The sequence below is a fragment of the Ursus arctos genome, unplaced genomic scaffold (assembly GCF_023065955.2).
Source record: "Ursus arctos isolate Adak ecotype North America unplaced genomic scaffold, UrsArc2.0 scaffold_25, whole genome shotgun sequence".
In the NCBI taxonomy this organism is placed as follows: Eukaryota; Metazoa; Chordata; class Mammalia; order Carnivora; family Ursidae; genus Ursus; species Ursus arctos.
Genome location: NW_026622930.1, coordinates 14,595,445 through 14,611,357, shown reverse-complemented (window position 1 = coordinate 14,611,357; position 15,913 = coordinate 14,595,445). Strand labels below are relative to the sequence as shown.

At 40.4% G+C, this 15,913-nt stretch overlaps 1 protein-coding gene across 11 annotated transcripts in view; it reads right to left on the bottom strand.

The window, feature by feature from the left end:
* EML5 (EMAP like 5) overlaps nt 1–15,913 on the bottom strand; it is a 169,731-nt gene that overhangs the window by 43,962 nt on the left and 109,856 nt on the right. For 10 of the 11 annotated variants that reach the window (XR_006411285.3, XR_006411284.3, XM_044389980.3 and 7 more), the window contains exons 22-23: nt 4,697–4,849; nt 3,829–3,960 (exon numbers count right to left, since the gene is read on the bottom strand). Coding sequence is in view for 9 of the 11 variants with exons in the window: in XM_044389980.3 (XP_044245915.1) it covers nt 3,829–3,960; nt 4,697–4,849 (285 nt within the window). In the remaining 2 variants the exon portion in view is untranslated. Of the gene's footprint in view, nt 1–3,828; nt 3,961–4,696; nt 4,850–8,840; nt 9,017–15,913 lie in introns of those variants that run through there. The other variant, XM_057318336.1, reaches the window with a different exon arrangement.

The window sequence follows — 15,913 nt, the reverse complement described above, 5'->3', positions numbered from 1 at the left end:
TCACTAACTCATCAGCTGCATATAACACCCAGTGCTCATCACATCACCATTCCTTTTCAATCTGCATGTGTCCTTAGGTCTGAAGTAAGTCCCTTATAAGCAGGTAGCATATAGATGGGTCTTGCTTTTTTTTTTTTTTTTTAAAGATTTTATTTATTTATTTGACAGAGAGACAGCCAGCGAGAGAGGGAACACAAGCAGGGGGAGTGGGAGAGGAAGAAGCAGGCTCATAGCGGAGGAGCCTGATGTGGGGCTCGATCCCAGAACGCCGGGATCACGCCCTGGCCGAAGGCAGACGCCTAACCGCTGTGCCACCCAGGCGCCCCGGGGTCTTGCTTTTTTAACCATTCTGTCACCCTAGTCTTTTGATTGGAGTGTTTGCCTACTTACATTCAAAGTAATTATTGATAGGTAGGTACTTACTGCCATTTGGTTACTTGTTTTTGGTTGATTTTGTAGTTCTTCTCTGTTCCTTTTTTCCTTCGCTCTCTTCTCTCATGGTTTGCTGGCTTTCTTTAGTGATATACTTGGATTCCCTTCTCTTTATTTTTTGCATATCTACTACTCGGTTTTGATTTGTTATCATTAGGTTTGTATATAACATCTTATGCTTACAGCAGTCTATTTTAAGTTGACGGTCGCTTAAGTTTGAACCCATTCTTTACTCCTCTCCCCCCTCCCTATTTTAGGTATATGGTGTCATACTTTCCCTTCCTTTTCCTTCATAAATCCCTTGACTGATTTTTATAGATGTACTTAATTTGACTGTTTCTGCACTTCCTACTTTTCTCACTCTAATTTATGGTCTTTTCATTCCACTGAGAGTCCCCTTTAATATTTCTTGTAGGGCTGGTTTAGTGGTCAAGAATCCCTTTACCTTTTGTCTGTCTGGGAAACTCTCTCTCCTATTCTGAGCGATAGCCTTGCTGGATAGAGTATTCTTGGCTGCAGGTTTTCTCTTTCAGCACTCTGAATATATTATGCCATTCTCTTCCGGCCTGCACAATGTCTGCTGAAGAATCAGGTGAGAGCCTTATGGAGTTTCTCTTGTACGTAACTGTCATCTTTTCTCTTGCTGCTCTTAAAATTTTCTCTTTATCACTCCTTTTTGCCATTTTAATTACTATGTGTCTTGGTGTAAACCTCCTTGGGTTGGTTTTGTTGGGGGCTTTCTGTGCCTTCTGGATCTGGATTTCTGTTTCCTTTCCCAGATTTGGGAAGTTTGCAGCTATTATTTCTTCAAATAAATTTTATGCCTCCCTTTCTCTTCTCCTTCTGGGATCCCTGTAACGCAAATGTTACTACTCTTGATGGTGTCACTGAGTTCCCCAAGTCTGTTTTCATTTATTATTACTATTTTTTCTCTCTCCTGTTCAGCTGGATTGCTTTCCATTATTATGTCCTCCAGGTCGCAGAGCCATACTTCTGCTTTCTCTAGTGTACTATTTATTCCATCTCTGTATTTTTAATTTCATTTGTTGAGTTCTTAATCTCTGATTGGTTCTTCATGTTTTCTATCTCTTTATTAAGTGTCTTATTGAGGTCATCCACTCTTTGTTCAAGTCCATTGTGTATCTTTATGACCATTACTTTAAATTCTCTATCAGGCATGTTCATCATCTCCATTTCGTTTAGCTCTCTTGCTATGATTTTGTCCTCTTCTTTCAACTGGGACGTGTTCCTATCCCCTCATGTTGTCTAATTCTGTGTGTCTGTTTCTCTGTGTTAGGAAAGTCAGCTATGTCTCCTGCTCTTGAAAGTAGTGGCCTTATGAAAAAGAGGTCCTGTGGTGCCCTGTAGCACCACGTCCCGTTTACTGGAAGCTGGCACTTCAGAAGTGTCTCGTGTGTGCTGTGCTGTTGCTGAGCAGCTTTTGCCTTCAGTCCGGTCATCTGCAATGCCTCTCTTTGCCGACTGTGGGCAGGGTTTATCCCTATGTTGTTAATGGGCCAGTCTGGGGCTACCTTGGGCTTGAGTTGAGTCAGACCAGATTTTTGCCAGAGATGAAGTAGCACCAAACTGCAGGGCACTTTCCCTGTGTTGTCACCTGAAAAGCTTTCATAGGTGGGCAGGGCTTGTGGTCAGATGAGATGTCTGCCCCCAGCCCACTGCTGGGGCTGCAGCTGGAGTAGTGTGTATCGTTATGTTCTTCTCTCCCCAGAGCGGGCGTCACTTTGGAGTGGTGCTGGTCCCTATCAGGGCTGCTTGCACCCTGCCAGAAGTGTGGCATTGCTTTGGATGGGCTCTGGCCAAGGGTGTATTGGAGGGGGCATGTGCCCAGGAGCACGCAGTGCCAGGGTGTGTGGTATTAGCAAGGTTTGTGCAGGTCTGCTGTGGGAGGAGACTGGAACCTAGGTCTGGCTGGAGGGGATGTGTCTGCAGAATGTAGGGGTGGGGTGCATCATTAAGAAAGTTAGATGAAGAGTGTTCCTGCTTCACGGGTTCTCATAGGTGTCCCTGTGCCTACGCAAAGGACAGGGGAGGGAAACGACGCCTGCTGACTCTAGTTCTGAGAGTTTCCCAACTCACATGCTCTGAGGTTAATAAACAAATCCCCTTTTCACATACCCCAGGCATTTTCCAAACTGCTGCTTCCGGGGCCCTTTGTTATGCTATGTCTTTAAGGGCAGAGACTCAGTTTCCTCTCACTCTCCTGGCTCTCCCAGAGCCAAACCCGCTGATTTTTAAAATTCTAGGTGTTAAGCCTAGAACTAATTGTAAGAACTTATGGAATTCAACCCCTCTGGTTTTCAAAACCAAATGTTTTATCTTTTCTCTGTGGGCTTCCCACTGTGATTGTCTATTTCTCTCCCCTCTCCATGCCCACAGTGTCCCTCCTCCGTCCTGCAGACAGTCCCATGAATCCATTTACCTCCCAACTGCATCTCTGTCCTTCCTACCCTCTTCATGTGGCCTCTTCTCTACACTGGGCTGTGGAGAATCTGTTCTGCCAGTCTTCAGGTCGTTTTCTGGGTTATTTACACTGATGTGGGTGTTAGTTGTATCTGAGACAAGGTGAGTCTAACACCCTCCTACTTTGCTGTCTTCCCCGGAAGTAGAATGTTTAACTTTTATGGGAAAAATTAAGCTTAAACATAAAAACCATTTTCCTCACAGTCAACCACATAATTAATTCTTAAATGGTTTAATTTTTGTGTACGTATATACATAAAAACTATTTCTGTTGTTAGGCATATAAAAAACCCTAGAAATAAATTTGAGGATTTTTTTTAAAAGCATTTTGTTTAATTATGTTTGGAAAAACTTTAACAATACTAGATTTATGTAAATGAATACGTGAAACAAAAATCCTTAAAAATAGAGCATTTAAGATATTCAGCATTTATCCAAATTATTAAATACTGCCATGTGCAATGCATTCTACTGAAAGACAGAGACACTCATTAAATTCTGTATGTTATACAATTGTGATTATTTTTAAGAAATGTGTTTCATTGACTGATGGGGAAAGGACATTAAAATCTTCATTAACATACCTATTTTCCAAATTTTCAATTATTATTTATACTAAGCTTATCTGGCAAAAGCCGGAACAAATGACTAAAAAACTTTTTTACATAGTATTTAATTTACTTTACAAATTAAAGAATTTGTCACTTAACTATACTATCACTTGAATTATACTGGAAGTACTGAAATATCTAAACTCACAGCATTTACCCTCAGTTGTGAAATAAAGGAGTGGAAGGTAATTTTGAGAATGTTTCTCAAAATGATTCTGAACTCATCTGTTGAATCTCTGTTTCTCTAAAATAGCTATACTAAATCTAATGGGACTTTTACCAAATAGGTTATTTAAATTCTTACCTCTAATATCCCAATCGACATGGGTTATGTAACTGGTAGCGCCTTTGCATATTCCTACTCGTTTACTACTCATCACATTGTATATATCTATAAAACTGTCATGGGATGCTACTGCAAGATATTTCCCAGAACCTGTAACAGAAACATATTTGCTTGAGATTTTCTTTGTTTAGAAATATTTTTTACATTCTACAACTAGAGTTAATCTTCTTAACATTTTTTAGGAGGAACTCTTAGGTGTTTTGTAAATTATAACAAAATGTGTATCAAATGATAATCTGTAACTATATTTTTTCAAGTACATTATGATTAACAAAATAAAATGTTTTCTTTAGTGTAGTGAGACAGTTCAATGGAAAGCAAAGGCCAAAAATTATATACCATATAATTAAATACAGTTTAACTAAAAAAAATTTAAGAAGCCCTCTAAATTTAGAAAAAAATGGAAGTAAACTAACATAAGTAAATTTTGCCTTACCATTAGTACTTCCCGTATTACAGTGGGCTTTGTCAGAGATAATGAATACACGGAAATTGATAAAGCAAAATTACTGCAAAATTTCAAAAGTATTAAGAATATAATGAATATAATGAAGAATATAATGAAGACATCACCCAATCCTTCTGCGTTAGAAATGAGGAAACTGAAACTCAGAACAGTTTCTTGGCTTGAGCCTATTTCTTTAGTGACAGAATTGGCAATAAGCTGGATATTTCGCCACTCATTTTATACAGGAATTTTACCTTTTACTATACTGTCTTTTCTAGTCAAAAAATTAAAATTCCAGGATAAAATAATGGTTAATAAAAATTACATATAGATATATTTGCTCATTAATAATCAAATATGATTTCAATGATACCTTACCTGGTGAAAATCGAATATCTGAAATAATATCTTTTCTGTGGTGAAAAGACACAAGATCCTCTAGAGTATCTGCATTTGCCATTAAGAAACTTCCATCATTCAGACCTACAGCTAAAGCTTTACCATCAGGAGAAAAACAGCAACATCTCCCACCTAAAAGAGAGAAAGAGCATATGTCAGGAGATTTTCTTCTATTTAAAAAAAATTATGCACTTAAGAAACCTTTAATTTCAAAGAGAATTCCTGTATTCATCATGGCCTCAAATCAATATTCAAGGCAGTCAAGGGATGCAGGCAACAAAGTTTTCTACTGAAATCAGTGGTATGAAATTCAAAGCAATAATTAATACAAACCGTTTCCCTCTTCCGGATGTAACAAAAGTACTAATGTTTACTTTAAAAAATTAAGTTGATGAAACAGAATGAGAGATTTTAACTAACATTAAAAGCCAATGACACGTGGAAATGTTTTTTAGAGGTTGCAACCTCTGTAGTTTCTATCCAACAAATCAGAAATGTAAGAAATAAGTCCATCTTTATAAAAATGCTTTCAAATTTGAAAAAAATATGACAATAGATAATTATTAAAGCTAGGAAGAGCTATCCATGCATGGAAGATCTAACCATGCATCAAGAAATAATGATGCTAATATTATTAATTTTTAAAAATAAGGGTTAATATGTATTGGGAAATCAACAAAAATGGGCTTGTCCTGACAGCAAGGAATATGGCAGACATATTCAAAAGCCCTAAGACTTTTGGTGTCTTGCATAAAATCTGGAGATAGAGGGATGGGGTACAGCTGTCACAGAATGAAAAGTTATAGAATGAATTGAGAACAAGTCACTTATTTATCTTTTAATTATCAAGAACATAAGAAATCTAAGATTATTTCTGATATTTAAGAGATGATGGCAACCTGGAGCAGGGTACCTGGAGTGGAGATGATGAGAAAGGTTAGGATTTGGATATTTTGAAGACAGAGCTGGCACGACTCTGACTAACTGGGAGGAGAGTAGGAGAAAAAGGATATTTTTTTCGAATGGTAATGCCATTTACCATGATGGCAAAAACTAGAGGAGGTACAAGTTTTGCACCGATAAAGTTAAGGATACCTATGAGAAATTCAAGTGAAGGCATCAAAAAGCCAGTATGGTATAGTTATACTTCTCTGGAGCTCAAGGGAGAAGACTCGACTAGAGATATAAATATGGGAGACAGTAGCATACAGATAGTAGTCACGGTCATAAACTGGGTAAGAGCTTGTTATTAATTTATCACCTCCCAGCTCCACATTCACCATTTTCTTTACCGCTATGTGATACTACAGTTAGGCCCTATAGACATTTTTCCTTTTCCAGCTAATTTGATTTTTGGCCAATAGAGGGTACAGGAGGGTCCTTGCAAGGCCAAAGAAGGAGGAAGGGTTTTTCTTTCTTCTGGTGTGCTACAACCAGTAGATCAGATTAATGATGGGGCAAGGGTAGGTATAGGGAATGGGGCTGGGAATGGAAGATTTTTTCTGTCACCACAGCAAAAGATTTCCTAGACCAGCCCTCTGGCAAGTTTCTTTTCCATTGGCACCCACATCCTCTCCAAAGAGATCTGAATCTCAGCCTGGGAAAAGAGAGGAAGGGTTCCTTCCTTAATCACCATCCACCAACCCTACAGGTGGCAGCTGCTTTCTGAAATTGCTACTTCTACACTCCTTAGAATTCTCTTGGCCCCTTTCACAGTAATCACCTTTTATTAGTTAACAACATATTAAATTTTCCCTATTCCACTTACTAAGGTGGTTTCTGTTTCTTGATTGGTATAGAATTAGTACTGAAGTAGTCACAGGAGACAGATCATTAAAGATGGGATTTTTGGAACTGGTTTAGTCATGCCTTTGGGTTTAAGCACAGTGATGAGCACCTGCCAATGGGAAATGGGATGTTAGTAATCCAGGGTACGCATGGGCATAACAACCAAGTTATCTCCTACAGTTAACTGTAGTAGAGTGTCTCCTGAAGTAAAATGTCCTAGGAGACCAAGAGGCTGCTGCCTTTGACCATCACAAAAATAATGGTGACCGCAAGGACTATGCTGTGCAAAAGATTCTACTGAGTGCATGGAACATTTAGCAGAAAGAATAACAGGTTCAGATCCTTAAACTCTCAGCACGAGTCACGGTCTGACTAGAGACCATGGGCTAATGTTGCCAAAAATTAAACACAAAATTTAATTGAGTAGGTTGCAAATGTACAATTTCAGTTGAATTCCCAGTTTCACCAAGTTTCTTATGTGATGGGGAAAGAAGGAACTTTGAACTGTGGAATGGGAGCATCTGGTTAGATTCAGACGAAACTGAAAATCTTGAACTTCTATGTTTATTCTGAATCTCACAGCCAGTGCCAAGTTTGCTCTCTTATGTCTGGGAAGACTGACCTTCTGGGGCAGATGCTCTGCAGGGGATGTTTAACCTTTTGAAGAACTACCACAACCACTTCTCTGCTGTCACTAGACCCCTAGCTTGGATCAAATCTCAGCATGCTCTAGGGCAGAGGTTGGCAAACCTTTTCTTAAAGGACCAGAAAGTAAATATTTTCAGCGTTGTAGGCCATATGGTCTCTGTCACTACTACTCAACTCTGCTACTGTAGTACAAAAGCAGATCTAGACAATACATAAATGAATGGACATGGCTGTGTTCCAATAAAATATTATCTACATAATCAGGAGGTGGGCTGGATTTGCTGACCTCTGATACAGAGGAAGGAATTCAAAAGTTTAGGGAGCTAAGAATGTTGAAGTCGATTTTTCATATGCAACCTGTATACTTGCCCACCAACTACATTGCCCCCAAAAGTCTAGAAAACAGTCCCTTCACAAAAGCATTGAGAAATACATTAAGGGCAACATCTACATCTTTGAAAAGCTCTGTAATGTCCTCCTGTGTAGATCAGGAATGGGAGATGTTTCCATTAACATGGGCTTCCTGATTCAATAGAGATCATCTAGGAAAAGCAGAAGCCAAGAAGTAGCACTTAAAAGACAGAGTAGATCCTTTTACCAAAAAGGGCAGCAGGAATGTCCTAATAATCAAAATGTTTTGGCCTGTGGAGATTTCTGTTGGTGACTAATCAATCGTGGTGTCTGCAGGAATGAAATAGATGAGTAGGCTACTAGATTAGTGTTTGATCTATATAACAGAAAAAAACTCCAGACCTGGGGGCTAAAAAACCTAACTTCAATTACCATAATGAAAAGTCACAGAGTCTCAGCCTGTTTTCAGACCTGAGCCAATTCATATACTCAGAGTCCCTTTGAGAGGACCCTGTAGCAGTGCTGCAGTAGATATCTTTCTCCAATAATCAGTGGTCACAAATGACTCAATTGAAGAAAAGGAAATACTCAAATGTTCAGGAATTAGTAACAGAGGCTCTGTTACTAATTCTGTGGTTTCCATCTAATTTCTGAATCGTAATAGATACACTTGGAAACTTATAGAATCCACTAGCTTGGCTCTGTGATCCATGGGATAAGGGTCATTACAACAGGAGGAAATAAGTGCAAACCCGTGGAAATTCCTCTCTCTCAAGATAATAAATCAGAAGCAAAACTGCAAGTCTGAGAATTGCAAAAATCAGTGACGCTACCAAAGACTGAAAATACGCACTGGTGAAAATATGCATCACATTTAAACTTGCCCGTTTGGTCTATGCGAAATGAGATGGATTTTATTTTTATTTTTTAAAGATTTATTTATTTTAGAGACAGAGAGAGAGAGAGAGACACCCCCACCACACTCTCGCTTTCTCTTTCTCTGGGGCAGAGGAAGAGGAAGAGAAGCAGACTTGCTGCTGAGTGTGGAGCCCGATTTGGGGCTCCACCCCACCTGAAATCATGACCTGAGCTGAAATCAAGAGCTGAATGCTTAACCAACTGAGGTACGCAGGCGCTGCTAAGATGAATTTTAGATACTAACTATGGATAATAAATTTAATCAGGTAGGGATACTAACTGAAGCTGCTCTTCCAGATCTTTACCAGCACAAACACACACAGCCCCTAACATCTTGCATGCAGTTATTGCCCTAGTTAATGCTTTTTTTCTCCACCCCCAATTTGTAAGGACCACCAGAGCGTCTGCTTTTACCTGGCTTGTATCTGTGCACACCTTCAAAGCCTTGCCTCAGGGCTATTCAATTCTCCCGTTTTTGTTTTTTGTTTTTTGTGTTTGTTTGCCATAATACAGTCCACAGAGATCCTGATCATCTTGACATTCCACAAAACATCTCAATGGTCCACTACACTGATGACATTATGCAGAACGGATCTGCGGAGCAGGAAGCAACAAGTACTTTAGATGTCTTAGTAAGACATACGTGAATCAAGAGAGTGGAAGATAATTATCACAAAAATTAAGGGACCTGCCACCTCAGTGAGGCTTCTGGAGATCCAATGATACGGAATACGACAAGATATTCCCTTTTAAGGTGAAAGGTTCCTACACCTTCCAAAACCTACCGCAAACAAAAGAAGCAAAATGCCTGTTGTGCCTTTTGGAAGCCTACACATTTGAGTGAGCTGCTTCTACCCGTTTATCAAGTCATTTAAAAGGCTTCCAGGGGACCAGAACAAGAGGAGGCAAGCTGATCTTCCACTTGGGCCTTATAGCAAATTCAATGATACTCAAAGTGTCTGTGGTAAACTGGGATGCTATAGGAAGCCTCTGGAAAGCTACTAAAGGAGAATTGTACTGCAGATCTCTTAGATTTGGGAGAGAAATCCATATCCTCCTTTACAGATAACTATTTTCCCTTTGAGAAGGTGTTTTGGCTTTGCTACTAGGCCTTGGTAGAAAGTAAATACCTAACTATGGGATATCAGGTGACTATGTGTCCTGTGTGTCTCATGAATTGCAAGTTACAAGACCAACCTAGCCATAGATTGGGTGTGCACAGCAGCAATCTATGATCAAATGGAAACGGTATATAAAAGACCACTCTCCCACAGATCTGGAAGTCAGAAGTAATTTGCATGAACAAGTGGTTCAGAATCCAACAAGAATCCCTGCTACAGTACATCTTCTCTCTCTCAATCTATACCAATGGCCTCACAGGTATTCATTAATGATCGACTGAGGAAAAAAAAACTTGAGCCAGATTTACAGATGTTCCTATACAGTATATGTTGGTATCCACCTGAAATCACCATAGCAGTAAAGGGGTGACCCTGACGCACAGCAGTAAAGGTAAAATTTCACAGGGGGCAGCACTTCAAGCAGTACACTTGGTTTTCCACTTCTGTGGAGAGAGATGACCCGATGGACAGATTTACACTGACTCATTACTATCTGTTAACTATTTAGATGATCAGTTAAGGACTGGATTCTTTCAGGATTAGAAGATTAGAGACAAGGAAATCTGGAAAATGAAACTTTCAGAAAGGGCAAAGGATGTGAAGACTTCTGTGTCCTACGAAATGCCCAACAAAAAGTGTCCACTACAGAGGAGATTCTCAGTGACCAGGAGGACAAAATACTATGCTCTGTGGACCTCAGAGAAGCCTTTTCTAGCCAGCTAGTACTTACTCAGTGGGCCCGTGGTGGCAAGGACAGAGTTTATGGTTGACTTAGAAAACATGAACTCTGTTTTCCAAGGTTATCTTGCTACCACTACCACTACCGATGAGTGTCTAATCTGCTAACAGTAGAGACCAACTGAACTTCTGATATAAGGCCATTCCCCAGGGAGACCAACCAGCCAGCTGGTAGCACGTTGAGTATGTTGGACCTCTTCCATTATGGAGGAGGTAGATTCATCTTCACTAGAATAGACATGAGTCCTGGATTTGCCTTCCCCGATCATTGTGATTCTGCTGGCATCACCATCCATGGACACATGGGATGCCTTATCCACCATCACCAAATTTCATGCTTCTGATCAAGAAACTTATAGCAAAAAATGTCCTGCATTAGACTCATACCCATGGAATTAACTAGTTTTATCACAACTCCCACTACTCAGAGAAAGCTACTAACAGAACAATTAATTAACAGTGGAATGGCTTACTGAAAACTAATTTACGGCACCATCTGGGAAACAATACCCTCAAAGACTGGGTGTCTTATGGGATGATATATATGCTTTGAATCATAGACCATTACATGGTGCTGTCTACCTCATAGCCAGATTACATGGGTCTGGAAATCAAGAAGTCGAAGTTGGAGTGACTCTTCTCACCATTCAATCTAATAACCAACTTGCACAATTTTGTTCTGCATCCTGGCAACTCTGAGCTCTGCTGATTTAATCTTATCTCCTAAGAGCAGGGAGAATTCTTTTACCAGGGACATAATGGTTCCTCTGAACTGGAAGGTGAGACTGCCACCTGGTCATGTTGGACTCCTTATGCCAGTGAAACAACAAGCAAAGAAAGGGGCTGTTACTCTTCTGGCTGGAGTGATTGATCCCAGTTGCAGAGGGGAAACTGAGTTATTGCTACACACTGAGGGCAAAAGGGACTATATCTGGAACCCAGAGGATTCACTGGGATGCTTCTTAGTCTTCATGACCAATAGTAAAACTTAATGGAACAGCAACTAGGAAAAAAAACCAAACAGGTAGAGATATTGAGATTTCACATCATTTAGCAATGAAGGTTACCCCATGAGCCAAATAACCTGAGGTTCTGGCTAAGGACAAAGAAAATATGAAATGGGTAGTAGAAGAAGGAAGTCAGAGAGATCAACCACAGCCCATAACCAGTTATGGAAACAGGGACTGTACATAAATGCTTATTATGTGTATACATAAACTATTTACTTCTTATTCAAAAATATTTTATACAAGTCTGTCGGTGGTTAACTTTATAATTTAGTCTTAAGGTAACAGAATATATGGTAAGACTATGACTAAATTTGATAGTAATGAGCATAGCTAGCAATGGACACAATGACTGTTGGAACTGTGTGTCTTCTAATTTAGGGGAGAGGGTGAGAATTTCTTCACTTGTACCAGCCGTATCTACATCTCTATGGTTAGAAACTCCTTGGGTAGGGAAGCCTGAGTGGCTCAGTTGGTTAAGTGTCTGCCTTCGGCTCAGGTCATGATCCCAGGGACCTGGGATCGAGTTCCACACCCAGCTCCTTGGTCAGCAGGAGCCTGCTTCTCCCTCTGCTTGCTGCTCCCCCTACTTGTGTGCTCTCTCTCTGACAAATAAATAAATAAAATCTTTTAAAAAAAACCAACAACTTTTTGGGTAGAAGATAAACATAACATTAGTTCTGTGGTTATACCAAAGTTCAAGCATTTGTAAAAAGATACATATGGATGCTAATTAGACAAAGGGGTAGTCTGTGCCAGTTATTACTTTGTTGCCTTTTAGTTCCAAATCTACTATTCTTTGGGCCTTGTAGAAGGTTTTTTGCCTTTTGCCAGCTAACTGATACAAACCTTTGCCAATAGAGGGTACTGGAAAGACAATACACGGTCAAAACAGGAGAAAGGGGGGCGCCAGGGTTGCTCAGTCATTAAGCGTCTGCCTTCGGCTCAGGGCGTGATCCCAGGGTCCTGGGATGGAGCCCCGCATCAGGCTCCCTGCTCTGCTGGGAGCCTGCTTCTTCCTCTCCCACTCCCCCTGCTTGTGTTCCCTCTTTCACTGGCTGTCTCTCTGTCAAATAAATGAATAAAATCTTAAAAAAAAACAAAACAAAACAGGAGAAAGGGACTCTTCTTCCAGTGTTGGATTTCACCTACTGAGCCAGATCACTGGTATTCGGGGAGCCTGGAGCATTCCCCAATGCGGGCAGTACCCAGAGTCCTTGAGCAAGTTCCCCCATCACAGTAATGGCCCTAATGATTCAGCTGTGGTTTTCAGCCTCTAGCAAGATGTCCTAAGACAGCAGCAGCTCTCAGTGTCTAACAGCCTCTTCCCTGAGTTAAGTTCTTCCCCAAGCAGTGGTCTCGCCGCTCAGCTCTGGCCTGTACCCTCTGGCAGGCTTTTCCTTCACCCAGTGACACTCCTTCTCCGTTCCACGGAGGTCTGCACTCTGGCACACTTCTTCACCACTGATAGACAGAGTGTGATGATGGCACTCCCACTCTTTCAAACACATCTGCAACTCCTCTAAATTCTTTCGTTCGTTCTCCCTCAGCTAACTACGGCTAGTAGCTGTCTTCTAACTGTACAATAACTGATATAATCACACAAAGTGTAAGCGTACAAATGAAACAAGAAAGGCCAGGGAGAACCCAGTAGCATTTCTATATAGAGAGAGCAGGAAGAAGAGGCAGAGCTAGTTAAGGGAAGGAAAAAAAAATCAATAAAGTGTAGGGGGGAAAAGACATGCATGGGTTTCAGAGCCAAGTGAAGAATGCATTTCAGAAAAGGAGGATTGACCAGTTACATCAAAAACTACTGTGAGGTGGGTAAGGGGAGGACCCAGAGCTGACCAAGAGACCGGCAGCAGTTTGAATGCACCAATAGAGATAAAAGCCTAACTGGAGTGGTTTGTGAAGCAAATGTCATGTGAAAACAGAGAAGCCAGTATCACCTATTTGGAGGAGTTCTGCCACAAAGGACAGCAGAGAAACAAAAGCATAGTGAACTAGTCATCACAACTGCACATTTTATTCAACCCCATTCAGCTGGTTGGGTGCAGGCACACAGCAAGGGGAAAGCTGAGTTTAAGTAAACATTAACAAAATAAGCATCCTTTAAATGAATAGCTGAGCTCATTAAAAAACGAAGAAAAACTCCCCAGGCATGAGAAATAAATAGAGGGCAGGAAACCAGAGTAGTAAAATAAAGCCCCAGCTGCCCTGTGGGCATAGGAGACTAGTCTCTCTCCTGGGCCTGCTGGATAAAAGTGAAATCTTTGAAGGGTTACACAGCCATTGTATTCATACAGTACTGGTTTTCAAGTTCTAGGTTACTTTTAAGTTCCAAAATACCAGTACTCAAGATGTAAGACATTATTTCCAAATTAAAATAATCTGATAACTGGACTGTTAGCATCTTAAGGCATCCAGAGTTATATTATTTTCCTACTTCTGTCAAGCATTATGGAGATGACAGTCAACTAAAAAAAAGTTTCAGCTGTGCAAATAATTCTTACTCTAGTTCAAAGACTTTTTCTACAAGTGGAATGTGAACACTGGATTGGCTTCCTAGAGCTGCAATTATAAATTACCACAAACTGGGTGGCTTAAAACAACAGAAAGGTCTTCTCTCGGGGTTGGAAGCTAAAGTCTGAAATCAAAGTGTTGGCAGGACTATACGCCCTCTGAAAGTTCTAGGAAGGAATCCTTCCTTGCCTCTCCCTGGTTTCTGGAGCTTGCCACCAATCCTTGATGCTCCTTGGCTTGTAGATGCATCAGCTCAATTTTTGCCTGTTATTACACTGCATTCTCCCTGTGTCTCTGTGTTTCTGTGTCTTCACATAGCCTTCTTATAAGAACACCTACCAGCCACTCAATATAGAGACAATCCTAATCCAGTATGACCTCATTTTAACTTTTATTTAACTTTTTAAAAAAGATTTTATTTATTTATTTGACACAGAGAGAGACCACAAGCAAGGAGAGTGGTAGGCCGAGGCAGAGGGAGAAGCAGGCTCCCAGCTGAGCGAGGAGCCCAATACGGGGCTTGGTCCCAGGATCCCGTGATTATGACTTAAGCCGAAGGCAGACACTTAACCAACTGAGCCACCCAGGCACCCCTTAACTTTTTTTTTAAATAAAGATTTTATTTATTTATTTGCGAGAGTGTGAGTATGAGGAGGGTGAGGGGCAAAGGGAGAAACAGACTCCCCACTGCACAGGGAGACTGATGGGGGCTCAATCCCGGGACTCTGGGATCACGACCCAAGCCGAAGGAAGACACACAACCAACTGAGCCACTTAGGTGCCCCTCATCTTAACTTGATTACATTTGCAAAGACCCTATTTCTAAATAAGGTCACATTCAAAGGTACAGGGGGTCAGGACTTACACATATCTTTTTGGGGACAAAATTCACTGCACATTAGAGAATTAGAATTTCCTTCTATAAATGACAAATCTAAGAACAATGAAAACTAGAAATGCTTTTTAAAAATAATTATATGATATAATAAAAAAATTATATATAAAAAAAGATTAGTATCCAAGATCTACAAAGAACTTCTCAAACTCAATGCACAGGAAATAAATAATCAAATCAAAAAATGGGCAGAAGATATGAACAATTTTCCAATGAAGACATACAAATGGCTAACAGACACATGAAAAAATGTTCAAAATCATTAGCCATCAGGGAAATTCAAATCAAAACCACACTGAGATACCACCTTACACCAGTTACAACGGCAAAAACTGACAAGGCAGGAAACAACAAATGTTGGAGAGGATGTGGAGAAAGGGGATCCCTCTTACATTGTTGGTGGGAATACAAGTTGGTACAGCCACTGTGGAAAACAGTGTGGAGGTCCCTTAAAAAGTTAAAAATTGAGCTCCCCTATGATCCAGCAATTGCACTACTGGGTATTTACCCCAAAGATACAGATGTAGTGAAGAGAAGGGCCATATGCACCCCAATATTCATAGCAGCATTGTCCACAATAGCTAAATCGTGGAAGGAGCCAAGATGCCCTTCAACAGATGACTGGATTAAGAATATGTGGTCCATATATACAATGGAATACTACTCAGCCATCAAAAAGAACGATTTCTCAACATTTGCAGCAACATGGACGGGACTGGAGGAGATAATGCTAAGTGAAATAAGTCAAGCAGAGAAAGACAATTATCATATGGTGTCACTCATTTATGGAACATAAAAAGTAGGAAGATCGGTAGGAGAAGAAAGGGAAGAAGAAAGGTGGGGTAAACAGAAGGGGGAATGAACCATGAAAGACTATGGACTCTGGGAAACAAACTGAGGGCTTCAGAGGGGAGGGGGATGGGGGAATGGGAGAGGCCGGTGATGGGTATTAAGGAGGGCACGTATTACATGGTGTGCTGGGTGTTATACGCAAGTAATGAATCATGGAACTTTACATCAAAAACTAGGGATGTACTGTATGGTGACTAAAATAATAAAAAGTTATTAAAAAAAAAACCACTTACAACAAACATCATCTCTCCGAATATGGAAGCAATTATCAAAGTGGTGGGAAAGCATAAAGGAACACATACATATCTCCAGGAAACAACAGTGTGCAGGAACCCACTTAACTAACAATATCTTT